General features: G+C 41.4%; 1 protein-coding gene across 1 annotated transcript in view; it reads left to right on the top strand.

Annotated features, from left to right (window-relative positions):
- The window catches only part of LOC112403122 (mitochondrial amidoxime reducing component 2), a 32,432-nt gene extending 16,245 nt beyond the window's left edge, over positions 1–16,187 (top strand). Inside the window, exons 5-8 of the mRNA XM_024750455.1 lie at positions 10,019–10,080; positions 10,154–10,225; positions 11,140–11,278; positions 15,850–16,187. Of these exons, the coding sequence (XP_024606223.1) occupies positions 10,019–10,080; positions 10,154–10,225; positions 11,140–11,266 (261 nt within the window). The 3' untranslated portion in view covers positions 11,267–11,278; positions 15,850–16,187. The remainder of the gene's footprint in view (positions 1–10,018; positions 10,081–10,153; positions 10,226–11,139; positions 11,279–15,849) is intronic.
- Positions 16,188–20,914: the final 4,727 nt, after the last annotated feature.

Raw genomic sequence — 20,914 nt, 5'->3', positions numbered from 1 at the left:
CTGATTTAGGAGAGGTGAGGGGGCAAGGGTTATGGAGGGGATGGGAGAAAAAGAACATTCTCAGACCATCAGCTCCTTGAGAGAAGAGACTTGATTTCTCCCCAGGAATAACCTAGATTTCGTGTGACCTGAAGTGGATAAAATTTGACGGTGCTCTTTAAGAAAAGAAAATATCAAAACCGAAATGAAGTGCAGGGTCTCGAAAGGGTCTGGGGCTTGAGGCTCAAGCCTCATTAGCAAAATTCCCAGTAAACCCAGCTATTTCTCCCCTGTTCTCCTTTCCCATGCAGATGAACAGAGGGTACAGAAGTGTGGAGTCATTAGACACTTGTTAAACGCCGAATGAAATTAGACTCAGTGTTAATAATGCAAGTTACTAAAGACTGATTAGAAATTAGTCCAGGAAGCAGATATTCTTGCACAGGACTCCTGTAACTGGCCCATTCTTTTCTGAGAAACTTTCTTTTAGGGAATACAGTTTTTCTTGATTTGTCTCCACAGAAGATAATAATTTTAGTTTAAGATCTTGAACCAGAGGAATAAGAAGAAAAGATAATCCATTCCCGGCTAAAGAATTTTTGCTTTTCTGTAACTTGTCAACTAAGAGTTTTTGCTCACCTCTAACTTGTTAAACTGAACCTAAGGCTGATGTAAACCTAACCGTATTCTCTTAGGCAATTTGAGTGGGTGGAGTCTTTTTTTTTTTTTTTTTAATGTTATGTGACCTTGTGCCCCCAAGTCTGTTTGTTGTTTTGGTCCCGCATTGTGATGGATGGGCTTACAGAAATAGTGCATGAGGTAGAATACTCTTATTTGAATAGAAGAGTCCTCTGGAAATGCACATTAAAAAATCTTTGCTATAAAATGATGCTAATGTTGCTGAGTCATTCTCCCTTAACTTAAACAGACAGAGTTAAGGGCCTGATGAGTTAACCTGCCTGCGTGGTACCATCACACAACTATAACCCTTCCAATCAGTGGGACTCTGTTAAATATTAATGTAAAATGATAATGCAGATAAATATTTCATAGACCAACTAATAATAAAAAATATAGCAAACCTAAGCATGGTACAAAAATTCAGGCCATTATCTATTGCAGAATCAGAGAGTGATAGGAGGATGCATTGTGCAACGTTTACTCTTTGTGACCCAAAGCACTTTGTACTTTTACTGTGTAACTCAGAATATGAAACAGATTTTAAAAAGCGGCTTCCTTTGGTCTAGTGTAGTGTGTTTGAACTCTGGGAACGTAGAGCAATCAAGTTTGAAAGTAATAAAATTGACCAATCCTTCTTATCTCTAGTTGACCATTTCCCATATACACCCTGCCCTCACACGTGTAGCCTCCCCCATTATCAACATCACTCACTAGAGAGATACTTTTATTTTATTTATTTTTTTTACCAAGGATGGACCTATACTGACATCATAGTCGCCCAAAGTCCATAGCTGACCTTAGGGTTTACTCTCGGTGTTGTACGCATGTGGTGGACTGAAGGGGCTCCCCTCATCCCTTTATGGCATGCCTTTCAAGTAAGGGGTCCCGTTTTCATCTGGGGAGCTTTTCTGACAACCCCACTTTGATAGGAGCCTCAAGCAAGGACCTCAGATAAATTAGTCCTGATTTCGAAAAGCTAACATGATGAGCACATGGGAGACAGGAGTCCTGGGTGGAGGGAGCAGTAATACAGTCACATTCCTGAAGAATTTGCCAACAGAGTTAGTGCCTTTACTTGAGGAGATCTCCTTATACATTTGCTTTTTTTGTTTCCATCTCAGTAACTCGAAATATTTGCCACAGAGACTTTTAGGGGCTGAGAAAGAGAGAACAGAAGCATGTGAAGGCAAACCCTAGAGAACTTCGGCCCTTCTCATATAAAGGACAAATTGGAGGACGCTTCTTTGGGCTTCTTTCTGTACAGCCTCACAGAGCCCTTTCCATCACTGCATCCACGCAGTAAATAAAACACCCCTGAAAGCCCGCGGCAGGAAGACAAGTGGACTTAGAGTGGGAGGGAATGTGTAGAGATCAGCTTGGGCTGTGTTTCCCACACTGGAACAATCCCCACCCCGGGTCCCAGTTGCAGTTTGGGCAGAGGAGATTTTTAAAGCCCCCTGGTGACTCTGGCTTGAGCCAGGGCAGAGACCCTCTGGCCTGGGGTTTTCCTTGGGAGCAAGGTGATAATCAGATATGTCTGACTTCTGGCTGGAGACCAAGAGGGCCACATGGTCCTTCTGTCTCTGTGAGCTTGACCTTAACCTCCTTGAGCATCATTTTCTGATCTTAAAGTGGGCAAGTTTTACTAAAGGATTTTAAAGGTTCTTTGCAGCCCTAGAGCTGTATAATTCCTGTTGCCTTTTTCTTCTCTCTGTTTATAATTGATTTACAATGTTGTGTTAGTTTCTGGTGTACAGCAAAGTGATTCAGTTATACACATATATATGTATATATATATTCCTTTTCATGTTCTTTTCCATTACAGTTTATTATAAGATATTGAATATAGTCCCCTGTGCTCTACAGTAGGACCTTGTTGTTCATCTATTTTATACATAGTGGTGTGTATCTGTTAATCCCAAATTCCTCATTTATCCCTCCCTCCCTTTCCCCTTTGGTAATCATAAGTTTGTTTTCTATGTCTGTGAGTTTATTTCTGTTTTGTAAATAAGTCCATCTGTATCATATTTTAGATTCCACATTTAAGTGATATCATATGACATTTGTCTTTCTCTGCCTGACTTACTTCACTTAAGTATGATGATCTCTAGGTCCATTCATGTTGTTGCAGATGGCACTATTTCATTTGTTTTCATGGCTGAGTAATATTCCATTGTATATATGTACCACATCTTCTTTATCCATTCATCTGTCAGTGGACACTTAGGTTGTTTCCATGTCTTGGCTACTGTGAATAGTGCTGCTATGAACACTGGGGTACATGTATCTTTTCTAATTAGAGTTTTTCTGGATATACGTTAGTTTGCATTTTTTAAAACAAACACTAATGTTGCACATACCATATTCCAACTTTTAAAAAAAAGTAAGTTAACAAGCACATTTTAATCTTCCTAACAATTGCATGAGGTCTGTTTCTCAAGACTTACCTCACCGTGCTTTTTCGCATTCATCCTTGGTCCTGAATGTACAAGCCCTTGAGTATGCAAGATCTTGTTGAACTGAATTCAACGAGGGGCAGGGATTTGACCATTGAATTTTGTTCATCATATCTTACCCACCTCTAAGTATGTTATTTTTCAGATCAAGGAGGAAATAAAAGCCTTCGATGACAGTAGTACATGGGTATTCCCTTTGAGCAGGTATGATCACACAGACATACACATCTGAACATCACGAGTAAGGAGTGGCCATTTGCTTTACAAAACACCCCTAGAGATGAGCCCATCGAATACAGATGTTGAAGCAGTGAAGGTATTGTAGAGGTGGGTAGGAGTCATCGTATGGAACCCCCCACCCCCCGCCCCGTATACCCAACCCTTTCCCTCTGTGTCCTCCGGAAGGCTGTGATTCACACACCTGGACCCAGATGCTGAAGAGCAGCCCAGGCTGCTGCCTTTGGGAATCGGGGCTGGTGGCTGCCTCTCCCAGACTCTGCTATTGGTGGGTGTGGGACCCCCAGCATCTCAGTCAGAAGCTGAACCCCAAGGGGAGACTAGGATCTCTTACTGTCCACGAAACACTGGAATCCTCAGGACTCTAACCACCCTCAGAGGAGCCTGGTGTGTGGATGGGACACGAGCAGTCACGTCAGCCCCGCAAACTATCCCTCCGTGAATACGCATCAGAGAGACAGAAAGAGCCACATCTCAAGGTCTCTTCTTTCCTTTTTTGTTGCCTGTTACTGGTGTTCCAAAAAGTAGGTGACCCCTCCAGGGAACAGAAGCCAGCTTTGCTGGCTTTATCCAGCTTTGGGACGTCCTTCCCTTCTGCCTGCATTTTTCAAGTCCAAGTGCCCCCAAAGAGCAAATTCCTCCTGGCACATTTGTTATGCATTTAGGTTAACAGAAATGTATCTCCCGTAATTCTGTAGGATGTGAGGATGAAGTGATTTACTTCTTTGCACAGGGTTGCTCAGACACGGGGTCAGGAGAAAGCCTTGAGGTCATCTGGAACCAGGGCTGCAGAGAAGTAGAAAGCTTCTTAATGATTTAATTCAAGAATCTTTTTAAGATACAGTTAATTTTTTTCTGATTATAAAAGTAATTTTTTAAAGTACCACATCCTCTGTATACAGTTAGAAAAATACAGAAAAATTTAAAGGGATAAAAATCCCTCACCATCCTACTGTCAAAAAGTAGCCAGCAATAACATTTTATTGTGTTTCCAATATTGTTTGTATGATATTGTATAGATAATTTTGAATCCCACCATTTTCACTTAATGTTATATGGCAAACACATCTCTATCTTTACAAATTCCTCGTCAGTATAGTTTTCCTAGTTCCATGTTAGTTCATCACAGAACTATGCAATAACTTATTTAGCCATTCCTGTATAATCGGGCATTTAGGCTATTTTCCATTTCCCCTTACATGAATAATGAACAGCTCTGTAAAACAGTCTTTGTCTACATTTCTAAATTTACTCTTCAGAAATGCTGAATCAGCACTTTAAAGGCGCTCCACATACATCGCCAAATTGCTTTGCAGAAACCCTGCACCCATCTATATTCCCACAAGCTCAGTGGAAGTATGCCCTTTTTCTTGTACTCCTGCCAGCATTGATGCCTATAATCTTTACTTATCTGGTAAATTAAAAGTCACGTCTCATGTAAGTTGGTAATTCTCCGTGTATGGCATCCAGTGTTAGTCTGTGAAGGAAGTTTGACCATGAGGTAGAGTTTTACTTCGGCTAAGGAAACATTTCTTGCAAATTCATATCATAACCAAGATTCTGGAACATTCCTGTTGATAACAAACATGTATTGAGGGCTTCCTGGGTGCTAATCTCTAGGATGGATGCTAAGATTACCAAAGTGACCTCACTGTGTCTGCCTGCAAGGGTCTCAGGATGAAGCAGGATGTAGGGCTCAGTAGGAGAAGGGTTGTGGTACTGGGAACATAACCATGTTGTTTCTCTAGAGCCCAGAGAAAGGAGCACTCAGTGCAAAGTATGTGTGTGTATAGGGATCTCGTTGTAGGAAGAATGCCATGGGGTTTCTTTATAGGGAGATTCGAACAGGACATTAGAGAATATCATTTTGCTTGTGTACCTTAAAAATAGAGAAACAGATTTTGATTTGAGATAGCTTAACTGTGCGGTGTAATGGGAAATATCTATTCGGTCTTTGGCCCCTGTTCCTGGCACAGCTCCTAAAACCCTTGGAATTTCCTGACTGACAAGGGTGACAGGAACGTTTTTTGTTAATAACAAGCCCCTTTCAATCACACCTAAGTTTATGGTAATGAAGTGAATGTCAGGATGGGTGAGGCAGGTAGATAGCTTCAGGAGGGAGCTTGGTCAGCTGAAAGACCAAGACATGATTACAGTGTGGAACTTTCAGCCCCACCCCAGACTTCCAGGGACGGGAGAGGGGCTGGAGGTTGAGTTTAATGATTTAATCAATCATGCCTAAGTAATGAAACCACCATAAAACACCTAAACGATGGGGTTTGGAGAGCTCACTGATTGGTGACACATTAGGGTGCTGGGAGGGTGGTGCATTTGGGGACAGCACAGAAGCTCTGCCTGTGCTCTTCCCCTATACCTTGCCCTGTGCATCTCTTCCATTTGACTGTTCCTGAATTGTATTCTTTATAATAAACTGGTAATAGTAAAGCACTTTCCTGAATTCTGTGAGCTCTTCTAGCAAAATATGGAGCCTCAGAGGGGGTCATGGGAACCCTTGATTTATAGCTGGTTGGTCAGAAGTACGGGAGACTTGGGACTTGCTGCTGGCATCTGAAGTGGGGCAGTCTTGTGGGACTGAGCCCTGAACCCATGGGGTCTGTGCTAACTCAGAGCAGTTAGTATCAAAATTGAGTTAAATTGTTGGACAGCAGTGAGTGTCAAAGAATTGCAGAATTGGTGTTGGATAAGACACCATGTATTTGTTGTCAGAAAGAATCTGAGAAACTTTCTAGACTAAAATGATGTTTTTAAATGTGTCGTTGGGATTATAATGCTTCGTATAAAAAGTAAAACGAAAAAAATAAAAGAGAAATTTATTATAAAAAGCAAATAATACTATTGAAACTTGAGAAGCCGTCCAAATATATTGCTATAAATATATACACACAGGTATTTAAACAGATTTGTTTTACATAGATGGAATCATCCTACATGTAGTATATATATCTAGGTGTGCTTTTTTCACTCAGCAACATCTTGAACATTATTCAGCGTTAATAAGTGTAGATTCACACCCTCCTTTCTAATACCCAAACAGTAAGTCTGCATGCATATAGCCAGCCTCTAGTAGATAACTTTCTGAGCCTATGGTAATCTTGTCCAGTCATTGATACCAAGCCAGAAAACTACTTAAAGATTTCTAGACAAAAATTTTGTTTATTTACTTATTCATTCCTTCGAATTATCCCAACATAGCCTAAAACTTCTTCTAACAATTGTATGTATGACACAGTATAATGAACTGATGAGTAGCCATTAAAGAATCAGGAGCAGTGGAAGGAAAGCACCGATCATGTGTCTGAGATTTGGGAGGGGAAGGGCTCAGGTGGTAGTAGGCGGGCAGGACCTGGGGTATAGGTGCCCAAAGGCTCTGTAGCTGTTGGTCTGATTAGAACTGCTGATCTGATCTGTGCTCCTCAGGAGAATTCGTTTGTAGACCATGGAACAGCAGACCTTCTGTCTTTCCTTCTTACTTTCAAATGTCTTGTCTGTCTATGGTTAGTTGGTTATTCAAGAGCTTACCTGGGCCTACATTCTCACCTGGCACTCTCCTTTCTCTCTCTCTCTCTCTCTCTCTCTCTCTCTCTCTCTATATATATATATATATATATATATATCTCCATAGAAAAATATGGAATATATATATCTATTTCCTCTCTACAAATATATGTATATATCCATGTATACATGTGTATGTATAGCCACAAGTATATATGTATATAATCATAGAACATATATAGAGAGAACCATAACATATATAGAGAATGATGGATAAATATTCTCTCTATATAGCTATTCCCTCTCTCTAAATATATGTATATAGCTGTGTATATATAGCCATATGGAGAGAGAGAGAGAGAAAGAGATTCATCTCCTGGCGTACCTTTAGTGTTTTGCTGGGCACAAGCCCATATGCACTCCAATGAAGGTCTCCAATAAACAGACATCCTCCCCTGTGCTGTTCTGTGTGTTCCTCAGCAACGACTCCAAACCCTTCTTTTATGTCTTTCTCTGGATTCTTCTTGTGATAGGAAACCATGTAGTCTTAATTTAGTGTTTACAAAATGCCTGCAAATTAATAGTAAATTCTCAGGATTCTTCCACAGAGCTGAGCCCTTATGTATAGTACTTTCCCCTTTCTCCCTGCTTTCTTTCCTCCTTTTCTTTCTTCTTCCATCTCAAAAACTCCATGGTTTTTTCTGTGTTCGCTCTAAATGGCCTGGATTTTGCCAGGCTGCAGAGAGGCTTCTTACCAGCAGGAGGCGCTGTAAGATCTTGGAGCTGTTTCTGTGCTTACGGAAGGCACCTCGGGTGTCTAATAGAATGTAATGGAAAATTTAATTTCCTGTATTCTTTAATTTAAATTTATTTTTATACAATTTAAAATGCATTATTATTTTCTCTAATAACATAATTAATAAGTTCATTTAACTTAATTTGCTTAGTGCATTTTGTTTTTACTGCAAATAAGGCTTTACACCAAAATGCTGACAATCAGATCAGGATGGGTGATGTTATCATATAAACTGATTAATATTTTAGGAGGTAATTAGAACTGGCATTTGGGGGGCTTCATACAATTCATATGAAAACGGGTAATTTGTTATTCTAAACTGGGTACTTCAGTTGTGTAATAGCGTTAAGAGCAGATTAAATGTCTTGTTAAACTAGGAAACCTAACTGAACTTTTCAGACTTCCTGCTTTATATCACAGTCACGAGGCCGACTTTCCACAGAAAACGTTGTTTTGAAATATGAGATTGCTCAGCACTTGTAAAAAGAAATTGAACGTTGGCGGGGGTGGGGTGCTACTTGGAAAGCTGAGTGGGGGCGTGCTTCGGCCCGGGCTGCCTGACGGGCTCACGTTCCTGTGGCCGCAGCGCCCTCGTGTGGCGAAGTGCGTCCAGCCTTTTTAGCCGCTTCCAGGCCAGGGTACCACAAGGCCCATCACTTCCCGAGGCAGGAGCTGTTATTACTGGTCATATTCCACCTTCCTCCAGGAGGTTAGCTAGGCACTATGGCTGTCTTGCAGTTTTGCGTTTGAACATTGCTTGTAAAAAGTCCTGGCTAGGCTATAGAGATTCCATTTTACGTTATGTGGGTTTGCCTTTTACAAGGGTTACACAGTTCCCCCCTCAACGGGTTGTTTGGAACGCAGAGTTTATTTCCGCACAGAAACAGTTTCATAAATGATGGTTGGGAACCCAGGGCGTTCACAGAGACCTCCTTGCTTCAGTCATATCCCGCAGGAGATTTCTGAGTTGGGAAGACCCAGTTAGGTACTGGACTTCCTTTTGTGCCTTTGCTGAATCAGCCCTATAGGCCCTGGGAGGTTAGTGTATCCCTGAAAGAGGACCCTAGCATGATTGGAGCCTGGTCATCAGTGGGGAGGGGGAAATGTTACATGAGAGGCCCCACCCCCTGCTCTGCCCTGCTTCCTGCAGGGGACAGACTGCTCTCCTCTCCTGTCCTTGGGGGAGTGAGCCTAGTGGGTGAGAGGAATAGATGCCTCATTGCCTCACTTGGAAGCTGATTTCTCACCAAATCCGTTAGACTCTTGGTCTCCGAAAACCTCACTTGGGTTGAGATCAGGGAACAATTTTTCAAGGGTCATTTTTTTTGCATCTTGTTATAAGTACTGTTGGTTTATGGAGCCTGGAGTGAAGCCCCAGTGAAGCCCCGATGCCGCCGGCCTCTCCTCCGGCAGCCTGGACAAAGGATTGTCCTGTGAAATTCAAGCTTTGCAGATAGATGTCTTTCCTGTTAGCAAGAGAGAGCTGTAACATACCCTCCTCGTATATATATGTGTATATGTGTGTGTGTATATGAATGTGTATGTGTATATATGTGTATATAATGTAATCTGTATAACCTCCATATATGTGTGTATATATGTTTCTATGTGTGTGTGTAGATAGATATATAGATGGGTATAGTTAGAAGCTGGGTGGTTAAAAGTCCTGCTTCAGAAACAGAAAGGTTTTCAAACGTAGCTGCTGCAACCCTGAAAAAACTTTTTAATCTCTCTTTGCCTCCTTATCTTTGTGTAAAAATGGGACCAAAATAATAACCTCCCTCAAAGTCGTGAGGTTTGATGAAAGCTCTGAGACAGACGTTGGCAGGACCTACCATGGTTCAAGGGTGGGAAAGCAAAGCAGGGCCGGCGGCCGTGACTGGCCAGAGCCGGGGGCAGGCTGCTGTTCTGCGAAGGTGGAGGTGTTGGATGGATGAGACTCAGAACTGACTTTTCTTGGGTCATGTCCCACTCATCAAAGAACCATCAGATTGTAACTTGGCTTCCATTGTAGCTTAGCAAGAGGAAAGAGTGGGCAGTCTTGCAAGCTTTCCGCTTCTCATTATCTATCATTAACTTGACCTGGAGTTGTTTACAGTCCTCATGGCAAACTACCCCCTAGAGAAGATCTATTTTTGCTGTGCTGAAAGGGGCAGGCTTCTGAGACCAAGTCAAGAGCTGGATCCTGGACTCACCAACACACTGCCTCCATTTGAGTCCTTTTTGGGGAATACTTCGTGGCATCCTCTTGCACTGCTTTCTTCTGCTAGCTTCATAGGACCAGCCAAAGAATAGACTGCTATAAAGACTGATGAAGCCTTAATTCAAAAAACACCTTTTTCTTTTCTCCTAGGACACCTGGGGTGAGCTCTTCATTGGCGACGTAGAAATGAAAAAGGTTTTGGCTTGTCCCAGGTAAGGACTCTCTGGCGCGTGGCATGCTCATTGGTTCTTAACTGTCCCCTAACCCTTTGTTATTGTGTGACAGGTGCATTATGACCACGGTGGACCCAGATACCGGAGTGATCAGCAGGAAGGAGCCGCTGGAAACCCTGAAAAGGTAGAACATCCACGTGTCCAGTGTATTTCTATATTATCCCCATCCTTGGAACCGCTTGTGGCTGTAGGTGCTCTGTCTGGGCACCTCTCTGCTCTCTGCTTGTTTTGTGTCTGTTGTTTAATGTACGTGAGTACTTGTGGCTTTCTCTTTTTTTTCTAGATGGATCTTCGAGTACTTTGGACAAATTTTTAATTGTATAATCCTACATTTTGAAATTTTTGTCTCTCTCACATCAATTTTATTTTTCTTTCGGTATGCGGGCCTCTCACTGTTGTAGCCTCTCCTGTTGCGGAGCACAGGCTCCGGACGCACAGGCTCAGTGGCCATGGCTCACGGGCCCAGCCGCTCCGCGGCATGTGGGATCCTCCCGGACCGGGGCACGAACCCATGTCCCCTGCATCGGCAGGCGGACTCTCAACCACTGCGCCACCAGGGAAGCCCTCTCACATCAATTTTTAATAACCTTTACATGTGTATTTCCAAATTAAGACCTCGAGTCATTTTATTTTTGTTGCAACTCACATTTATTTGATAGAATCAATGTCAAGAGTATGAGAATTGTTGCGGAAGCCTGGAGTTCAGGGCAGGTCCATTTTGAGATTGTACAGGCATTTATTTCCATGAGTTGTGAAGCTGGAAGTACACATGCAAACAAAGTATTTATTTTAAGTAATGCGTACAGGTTTCTTCTTTTGGGCTCAAAAGCCATAGAAAAACTGTTCAGACTCTCAGGATACTTCTAGAAAAACCAGGATTATTTGCAGTTTGACTAATTGCCAAGACTTCTCTGTCTACATTTTAGAAAAGGCTTGCTGTTCATTTATAGAGAACCTGAGAATGAACGCTTGAATTCCACTGAGAGCACTTAGGTTATTTCCTCTGTGTGCCTAAGGGTGAATTTTTGCTTCTTTCAGCTACCGCTTGTGTGATCCTTCCGAGAAGCCCATTTACCAGTCATCCCCACTTTTTGGGATCTATTATTCGGTGGAAAAAATTGGAAGCCTGAAAGTTGGTGACCCCGTGTACCAGATGGTACAGTGACAGATCCACTAGGTAAAGGGCAATCTTTGCTTCTGGAATGCAGTGCCTTGACGCCATGGCCACATTTTCTTGTGTTGAGATGTTTTTATGTTTTGCTGCTTTAATTCTTGGGAGAAAGAGCAGTTTGAGCTCTGTTCTTTGGAGCTGGAAAATGCCCCTTATTTTTATTCCCCTCAGCAATCAGCATTCTTGCAGCCTCCTCCACCTCCCTTACCCATTATAAAATGTGGATGCAGGAGCCCCAGCAGAAAGACAGGTTTGGGTCCCAGTTCATTAGGGAACATCATGAAGGAATAAGAAAGTGAAGGTGAGCGGCTCTGGAGAGATCTGTAGTTATTTTTTGTGTCTGTGATAGAAAAGTGAAGGGGAAATGTATAGACTATTCAAAGTCAACTTGGGGGAAATATGTTAAATCAAATGCTTGTTATCAAATGTATTTTTTATTTTTTGCTGTATGCGGGCCTCTCACTGTTGTGGCCTCTCCCGCTGCGGAGCACAGGCTCCGGACGCGCAGGCTCAGCGGCCATGGCTCACGGGCCCAGCCGCTCTGCGGCATGTGGGATCTTCCCGGACCGGGGCACGAACCCGCGTCCCCTGCATTGGCAGGGGGACTCTCAACCACTGCGCCACCAGGGAAGCCCATATCAAATGTTGTTTTAAAATATGTTTCACAGTGTGAAAAAAATCATTTCAACAAGGTGCCTGGATTCTGAATCTTAAGGAAGAAAATAGTGTTCTCACGTTGAGTTCATTGGGCCAAATAAAATTCAGACTCCTGGAGCATAACGCCTACCCCTCAAATTATAGGAATGGGAAAGTCAGTCAGAAGACTTCAAATTGAAGATTATAAGTAACTCTTCTCATAAAATCTATAACCCCGATCTTAAAGTCCCTTCATCCCCAAAACTCTTGACCATTCTTCTCTTTAATTCTGACCTGGCTTTCACAGCTGCTTGCCTGACCATCCTTCAGGACAACGTGGCACAGTGGTTTAGACAGTCTAGATCGATCCTTAGGCAGACTTGGGTTTATAATCCTAGCAGTTCCCTTTCCTAACTCTGTTGAGTTATTTAATCCCTCTATCCCTCTAAGCCTCAGTACTCTTACCTGCACAGTGGGAGTAAAAATAGTACTCACCAAAACAACCAATACAAGTTATTTTGAGGGTTAATTCATATGAAGTTGTAGCATTGCATGGAAGGTGGTCCATAAATATTAGCTACGCTCTTTATTGTCATCACTGCAACAAGTACTCCATGTAGGGCCCAATCTCAGGTGCCGTAGTGAATAGAACGATAAGACAGGCTGGGCAAAAAAGAAAGAAACTTCTGGCTATGGTCAGGCATGTACATAACCATATTACATCTTTCGTATTACATCATACATACATGTTACATATTACATATTTCATCAGTCTGAGGATGCCTATTTTCCCCACCTTTTAAAACCTCTGAAATCAGAAAGCTTCTTATAACATTTCAGGGTGTCTTCTAGAAAAACCTTGGTGTGCACAGAATAATATATCTTAGGGTTGATGTATCTTGGATTTGATGAAATACAGTAAATGCTAGAGAAAAAAATTGTGAAAGTCCCAAGTGCCTACCATTTCTAAGAGCATCTGGGGAAAATGGACCCAAGCCTGAGTCATCTAGCTTGAGTGGAACTGATCCTGTGTCCCTGATGGCCAGGCCGCCATTCACAGGACCTGGACGGGTACCTGAGCCAATATCTTTCACATGTTGTCTGCATTTGAAGGACCCATTGGCCTCTGAAGTACCTTAACAGTGAGGGGTCCTCCGTATTGCTCAGTCTCAGACCTCCTCAAAATCAGATCCTGTTGTGTTGCAGTGGACGGAGGTGAGTCCCTCCGTTTCCCACCCGTGTTTCACTCACATTCAGCCATTTCCAATCATCTTAACTCCCAGAGCCCTTGTGTTAGAAAGCCTAAGATAATGTATTATCTTTTGTAGTCCTTCTAGGGTCTCTATGAGATAGATGTGATAATCAGCATTTTCCGGGGCAAGAAACAAAGGCTCAGATAGGTCAGCTGACCAAGAGGAGGCTTGAAGCCTATTATAGGTTCTTGAAAGTTAGTTTGCCGGTAAAGGTCGCTGTGGAAACTGTGTTAAGTCCAAATCGTGATCAAAACGGTGCGTTTCGAAGATCGTCCTGAGAGCCATGTGTGGAATGGACAGGAGGCAGGTGAGAGGGGAGGGGAAAGGCCAGGCAGAGGTGACAGCACGTGATTTAAATGGGGTGGAGGTCACGGGCGTGGAGAGGCAGTGTGGCGTGCCCAGACGCTCAGCATGACGTGGGTGCTGTTTGCCCTTTGGTCCTAAGCTCCTTTTCAGCTTTTTTAAAATCACTTTTCAGCTTTTTAAAATCACCACTCCCCTGCCAAACCCTGAGCGCTTCCCGATGGTTCTCTCCTGCTTCTCTGCTCTGAATATTCTTCTACTCCACGAGTTCCCTGAGGGCCAGCCCTTCAGAGTCCCATCAGGGGAACATGGTCATCCCTGCTGCCTACCCCCCAGGGCACCGAGAGGTTTCCTCTCTGGTGGGCATTTCTGTTGGGCTTTAAAAATAACAACGTTGCTCCCCTACTTTGATTGTGAGCCTACTGTAGTTTCTGATTCTGGAGGGTCTCCTTTATCCAACAGGTTGGTTAAAGCCATTAAGAAAAATAGATGTTAATAGTTGCACCAGGGTTACTTGAGTTGTTTTTTTTAAATCCGTTTAAAATATAATTATACAAAAGTTTATCTGTTCCATTATAAATGCAATTCATGTTCATCACAGCAAATTTAGAAGACACCAGAAATGTAGAAGAAAAAATCACCCATTGTTACCATTTGTAAATTTTATTTTGGTTTGTTTTTTGTCTCTTTAAGGTAGCCATGATCTATATTATATCATGATCTGTATGATTATGTATCATATGTAATGCAGATATATATTATATATAATTTATATATATACAAATATGTATCTGTCGACTGAAGAAAAATACACAACCTAAAAGTTGTGAGTTAAGTCTTATTGGGGGATTTTACTGAGGATATAGCCTGGGAGACAGCCTCTGAGCTAGCTCTGAGGAACTGCTCTGAAGAGATAATGGAGAAGCCAGGATATATATGAGTGTTTTGCTGGGGGAAAAAAAAAATGTAGTTGAACTTCAAAAGATGACTGCTAATCACAAAGAGTAGGCATCTCAAGTTAATGATTTTAGTGCTTTTCTGCCTATGGGAAGGTGCAAGAGTCTGGACTCATTGAAATTATTCCTTAGTTATGCACCTTAATGATCTAGGGCCAGTATTCAAAGCACGTGAGATAATGGAGAAGCCAGGATATATATGAGTGTTTTGCTGGGGGAAAAAAAAAATGTAGTTGAACTTCAAAAGATGACTGCTAATCACAAAGAGTAGGCATCTCAAGTTAATGATTTTAGTGCTTTTCTGCCTATGGGAAGGTGCAAGAGTCTGGACTCATTGAAATTATTCCTTAGTTATGCACCTTAATGATCTAGGCCCAGTATTCAAAGCACGGAATGCTTTCCGTTTTTCTCCATCCTGAATTCTCCTCAGGGCACACCTTCCTTGGGCTTCTGCAGTTGCTGATGGCTTGATCCTCATAGAGCCAGAATGGTGGGCAACATTTTTTGTTTACTGGAAGGGCAGGCAACATTCCCTGCCCACATATCATATGATATATGTACACACACTTATGCATATCTATGAACTACGAGCTTATGAATATGTATCTATGAATTACAAACTAGGTATCATAAACACTTTCATAGTCCTCCAACCTATTAAAATGTCATTTAAAAAAAATAAATGTATTTATTTATTTGGCTGCGTTGGGTCTTCATTGCTGCGTGCGGGCTTTCTCTAGTTGCGGCGAGAGGGGGCTACTCTTCTTTGTGGTGCGCGGGCTTCTCACTGCGGTGGCTTCCCTTGTTGCGGAGCACGGGCTCTAGGCGTGCGGGCTTCAGTAGTTGCAGCACGTGGGCTCGGTAGTTTTGGCTCGCGGGCTCTAGAGCGCAGGCTAAGTAGTTACGGTGCATGGACTTAGTTGCTCTGCGACATGTGGGATCTTCCCGGACCAGGGCTCGAACCCGTGTCCCCTGCATTGACAGGCAGATTCTCAACCACTGCGCCACCAGGGAAGTCCTAAAATGTCATTTTTGATGGCTTCATAGCGTTACGTGACACGGTTTAAACACCATTTTACAGTATTTGACACTCGAACTATATCCAATGTTGTTATCAATAATATTCATTTTAAAATTGTTTTTCTATAAGTTAGGTTTCTAAAGGTGGAATTATTGCCTCGTGGGGTGTAGGCATATTTTTTAGCATCTTGACCAATTGCTTTCTAAAGGGCTTTTCTCATCTGCACCCCAACCTGTCATATGAGAGAGAGATCCCTGGCTCTGGCCTTTGCCGAGGTAATTTGGTACAGGACATAGTTTATATTTTGCACATTTTAACCTCATAAGTGACTGGTTTGTGCATGTTTGAATTATTTATGACTGGTAAGAGAAACAGCCAGATAAGTAGAGATTCTTACAATTTTTTCAGGTTTCAGCATCCCGGAGGCACTGATCAGGATTTTAATGAACACAGCACCACCTGGGCAAATTCTTATTACCCATCCTATGACCATCTTCATCGTAGAAATGAATCTCTTTTTGGAGTTAATGGATGCTCTGAGTTAATGCAAGGAAAGTATGAGAGGTGATTTGGGAATAATAACATATGTCGATTTTAGAAATGAAGACTTTTAAAATAAATAAAATTGCCGATAAAATTAATGTTAGGGTAGCTACTGCACTTCTCCAATCCCTGACATTAATATTGTTGAGGAAAGAAAGTCTAAAGGACAAAATAATGCCATTTGCAGCAACATGGATGCAAATAGAGATCATCATACGAAGTGAAATAAGTCAGAAAGAGATAAATACCATATGATATCACTTATATGTGGAATCTAAAATATGGCACAAATGAACTTATCTATAAAACAGAAACAGACTCATAGACATAGAGAACAGACTTATGGTTGCCAAGGGGGAGCAGGGAGGGAGAGGGATGGACTGGGAGTTTGGGGTTGGTAGATACAAACTGTTACATTTAGAATGGATAAACAAGGTCTTAACATATAGCATAAGGAATTGTATTCAATATCCTGTGATGAACTATAATGGAAAATAATATAAAAAAAGAATGTAAAAAAACGTTTAAAGAATCAGCTAAAAAGCTACACAATGTTTTTGAATGTTTATATTTTATTACCTATCATTCTGTGTTTTAGGAGACATGGGAAACATCAGGTTTCCTGATATGCCTTTACATGTTAACATACACATTCCTATTAGTGACATGTTAACACACAGATTCTCATTGGTTGGTTTTTACATCGCTATTGAGTCCTGTTGACTTTTTGCTTGTGTGGTTTTGACCCCACCATTATGGAATCGGGTTTTATTTGAGAATGGAAATTATTCTGTAGACTTTACTTCTATGTTTGATTATGCCTCTATTAAGCCAGGTAAAAGTAATTGTAACTGACAGATACACCAAGTACGAATTCTAAGTACGATAAAGAAAAGAATGGGATTTGAAAGAGAATGGAATTTTGAGAGTAGGAGGATGGAATCACGAAACTATTCTATTAGATGCCAGTGATTTTTGAACTATTTTGGTATGACTAGAGCAAGAATTCTCACTGATGTAATATGAGAATGAATGAACTCACAGTTTTGTGGTTTCTTTCATATTAATAAATGTGATTCTCAATTGTACTTTTTCTTTGGTATTTCTGAGTCTGCTTCCAGGGCTTTTCTCATTTTGTATTAAAGCTTCAGTCACTGTCATTCGTTGTTCTTTACCCTTTTTGATAGACTAGCAGAGGTGCAGTCGGACTCCACAGATGTTAGCTCCTGTCATTGGTGGGGTAGGGCCATCATAAGCTACACAGATAGCCCGTCTGAGGTGTGATGGCCAGTGACTGCCCGGGGACCGCCTGGTGCCCTGTGAAGAGCAGCTGTTCCTTCCTTCTCCACTCTCCTTCGCTGGGTTCTGGGCCTGAAATTCACCTCCACTCCCAGTACTCTGTGAGGTAAAAGTGTTCACTTAGCTATATCCCTGGGTGAAGTTTGGAAACGATGAAATTGAAAAATCATGCTCACTTTAAAGTCAACCGTTAAAGTAGAGAAACAACTTTTTTCCTGTTAAATTTCCAAAGAGAAATTAGGGAGGGAAGTAAACAGAGGTAAACAAAATTTAGTGCCCCTGAGCTGCCCTTTCTGTGGAGCATGTGGAGCTCAAGTCCTGGCTGTTCTGTGCTGTGTTGCTTTCACTCTGTGCCCCCAACCTGCCACCCCGCCACTGCTTCCCCTCTGCCCACCCCCCCCATGGTGCACATCACCACCAGTCAACCTTTCTTCTGGGGAAGCTAGATTCATTCAAGCCCCTTCTTCCTCCAGCTCATTCCTGGAAGAGGCCAGATCACTGAAGAGCCCTAACGGCTGAAGCAGCACTGAGCTCTGTACTCTGAACTCAGTTCCTGGATTTCACAGGAGTGGGGAGGGAGGGCATACCTGGGGCAGGAGGAGAAAAGGTAGGACAAATATACTCTGTTTAGACCTAAATATTTATGGTGGGGAGCAATGTCCAAGGACAGATCTTTGCTCAGTACTGAAAGGCCCTGAGGTGTGTTGCCATCTGGGGAAAGAGGATTTACTGTCCTTTGGAAACTGACCCTTCTGTGATGTGAGACACCCTCTATCTGCATGGATGATTTTGATGAGGTCTTGTACCATCCTGGCCCGTGTGCTGAGCTGAGCCTGAGAGCAACTCTCTCCTTGGCCAAACCTTACTCAAGCTCCTCTGAGCCCTCTTCTCGACTGGGCCTCCACCTTGTCTATAGCCTTGTCAGACCTGCCTAGCTCAGTTTTAACAAGAATCTTGCTGAACCCAGTTTTCGAGAGAATCCCTACCTTTGATGTCTCCGCTTAGTAATTTTTCAGCCGCTCCCTCCCTCTCTGTGCTCCTTGGCTATAGATCCCCAGATGTCTCTGCTGTATTCAGAGTTGAGCCCTATTGTAATGACCTCTATTAAAATAGTTTTCTTTTTCTAATTGACATATAACATTGTATTAGTTTAAGGTGCACAACGTAGTGATTTGATATGTATACATATAAATGAAATGATATTTGTATATATAAATGAAATGATATGTGTGTATTAATGAAGTCAGAATAAGTTTAGCGAACATCCGTCACCTCATATAGTTACAATATTTTTTCTTGTGATGAGAACTTTTAAGATCTAGTATCTTAGCAATTTTTAAATATACAATACAGTATTGATATGTATGATCACCATGCTGTACATTACATCCCCAGGACTTATTTTTCTTATAACTGGAAGTTTGTACTTATTGACCACCTTCACCCATTTTGCACATCCTACCCCTATGTCTGGCAACCACCAATCTGTTCTCCGTATCTATGAGCTCGGTTTTTTAGATTCCAATTATAAGTGAAATCATACTGTATTTGTCTTTCTCTGTCTGACATATTTCACTTAGTATAATGCATTCGAAGTCCATCCATATTGTCACAAATGGCAGGATTTCCTTTTTTTTATGCTTGAATAATATCCCATTGTATACATATACACCACAACTTCTTTCTCCATTCATCAGTCTATGGACACTTAGGTTGTTTATACGTCTTAGTGATTGTAAATAATGCTGCAGTGAACCTGAGGGTGTAGGTGTCTTTTCACGATAGTGATTTTGTTTCTTTCGGATGTATACCCAGAAGTGGAATTGCTGGATCATTTGGTAGTTCTATTTAAAAAATTTTTAGGAACCTCCATATTTTTTCTCAAAGTGGCTGCACCAATTTATGTTCTCACCAACTGTGCGCAAGGGTTCCCTTTCCTTCACTTTCTCCCCAAAACTTATCTCTTGCTTTTACAGTCATAGCCTCTTTAACAGGTGTAAGTGATACCTCATTGTGGTTTGATTTGCATTTCCCTGATGATGAGCATCTTTTTATGTACCTGTTGGCCATCTGTATGTTTTCTTTGAAAAAATGTCTATTTAGTTCCTCTGCCCATTTTAAAAATTGGCTTTTTTCTTTTTGCTGTTGAGTTGTATGTGTTCTTTATATATTTTGAATATTAACCCCTCATCAGATATATGATTTGAAAATATTTTCCCTCATTTTATGGGTTGCCTTTTCATTTTGTTAATGGTTTCCTTTGCTGCACAGAAGCTTTTTAGTTTGATGTAATCCCACTATGTATTTTTGCTTTCGTTGCCCTTGCTTTTGGTATTAAATCTAAAAAATCATTGTCAAGACAGATGTCAAGGAGCTTACTGCCCATGTTTTCTTCTAGGAGTTTTATGGTTTCAGGTTTTATTCAAGTCTTTAATCTATTTTGAATTGATTTTTGTGTATGGTGTAAGATAGGGTGGGAAGAGAAGTTTCAGTTTCATACTTTTCCTAACACAATTTATTGAAAAGGCTATCCTATCCATTCCGCATTGTTTATGCTTGGCTCCTTTGTTGAAATTAATTGAACAGATATGTGTGAGTTTATTTCTGGGCTCTCAGTTGAGCAATTCCATTGATCTATGTGTCTGTTTTTATGCCAACTCTATACTATATTAATTACTATAGCTTTGTAATATAGTTTGAAATCAGGAAGTGTGATGTGTCCAGGTTTGTTCTTCTTTCTCAAGATTGCTTTGGTTCTTCGGGATCTATTGTGGCTCCATGCAAATTTTAGGATTGTTTTTTCTATTTCTGTGAAAAATGCCATTGGAATTTTGTTAGGGATTCCATTGAATCTGCAGATTGCTTTAGGTAGTGTGGTTATTTTAACAATATTAATTCTTCCGATCCATGAGCACAGACCGTCTTTCCATTTATTTGTGTCTTCTTCAACGTATTTTAGTTTTCAAAGTACAAATCCTTCACCTCTTTGGTTAAATTAACTTCTAGGTATTTTACTCTTTTTGGTAAGTTATAAATAGGATTGTTTTCTTAATTTCTCTGATAGTTCATTGTTAGTGTATAGATATGCAACTGATTTTTGTATATTGAGTTCGTGACCTGCAACTTAACTGAATTCATTTATTAATTATAACAGATTTTTTTTTTTTTATGTGTGGAATCTTTAGGGTTTTCTAAGGCAGCTGGACACTGGGAAGCTGGTGGTGCCCGCCCGCTCCTATCTCCAGGAAAGGGATCTGCCCGCTGCCTGGTTTCTAATTTCAAAATTATGTTTTGCCCTGCAAACATTTTTTGTTTATTGTAGGTTAAATAACCCACTGATAAATGGAATATTTATAAAAGGTATGGAATATTTATAAATGACATATTTCCTGCCATATCAATAAACAAAGGATGTCACAGTCATCAACGATTGCAACTCTCCAACGTGAACCTGTGAGCCCTGAGGAAACTCAGGGCTGAAGAGGATCCCTGCCATCTAGCAGCCATCAGACTGCAGTCACTCCCTGCCGTGAGCCCTAGGAAACTCAGGATGTAAAAATACAGGATCCTGGCCCAGATAGCTGAGGTGCATATCAAAGGAGTGATTTCAGTGAGCCTGGTCTCCTGCATC

The sequence above is a fragment of the Neophocaena asiaeorientalis genome, unplaced genomic scaffold (assembly GCF_003031525.2).
Source record: "Neophocaena asiaeorientalis asiaeorientalis breed wild unplaced genomic scaffold, Neophocaena_asiaeorientalis_V1.1 scaffold430, whole genome shotgun sequence".
NCBI classification, from domain to species: Eukaryota; Metazoa; Chordata; class Mammalia; order Artiodactyla; family Phocoenidae; genus Neophocaena; species Neophocaena asiaeorientalis.
The sequence above is the reverse complement of the archived record's forward strand: the minus strand, read 5'-3'. Positions and strand labels throughout refer to the sequence as shown.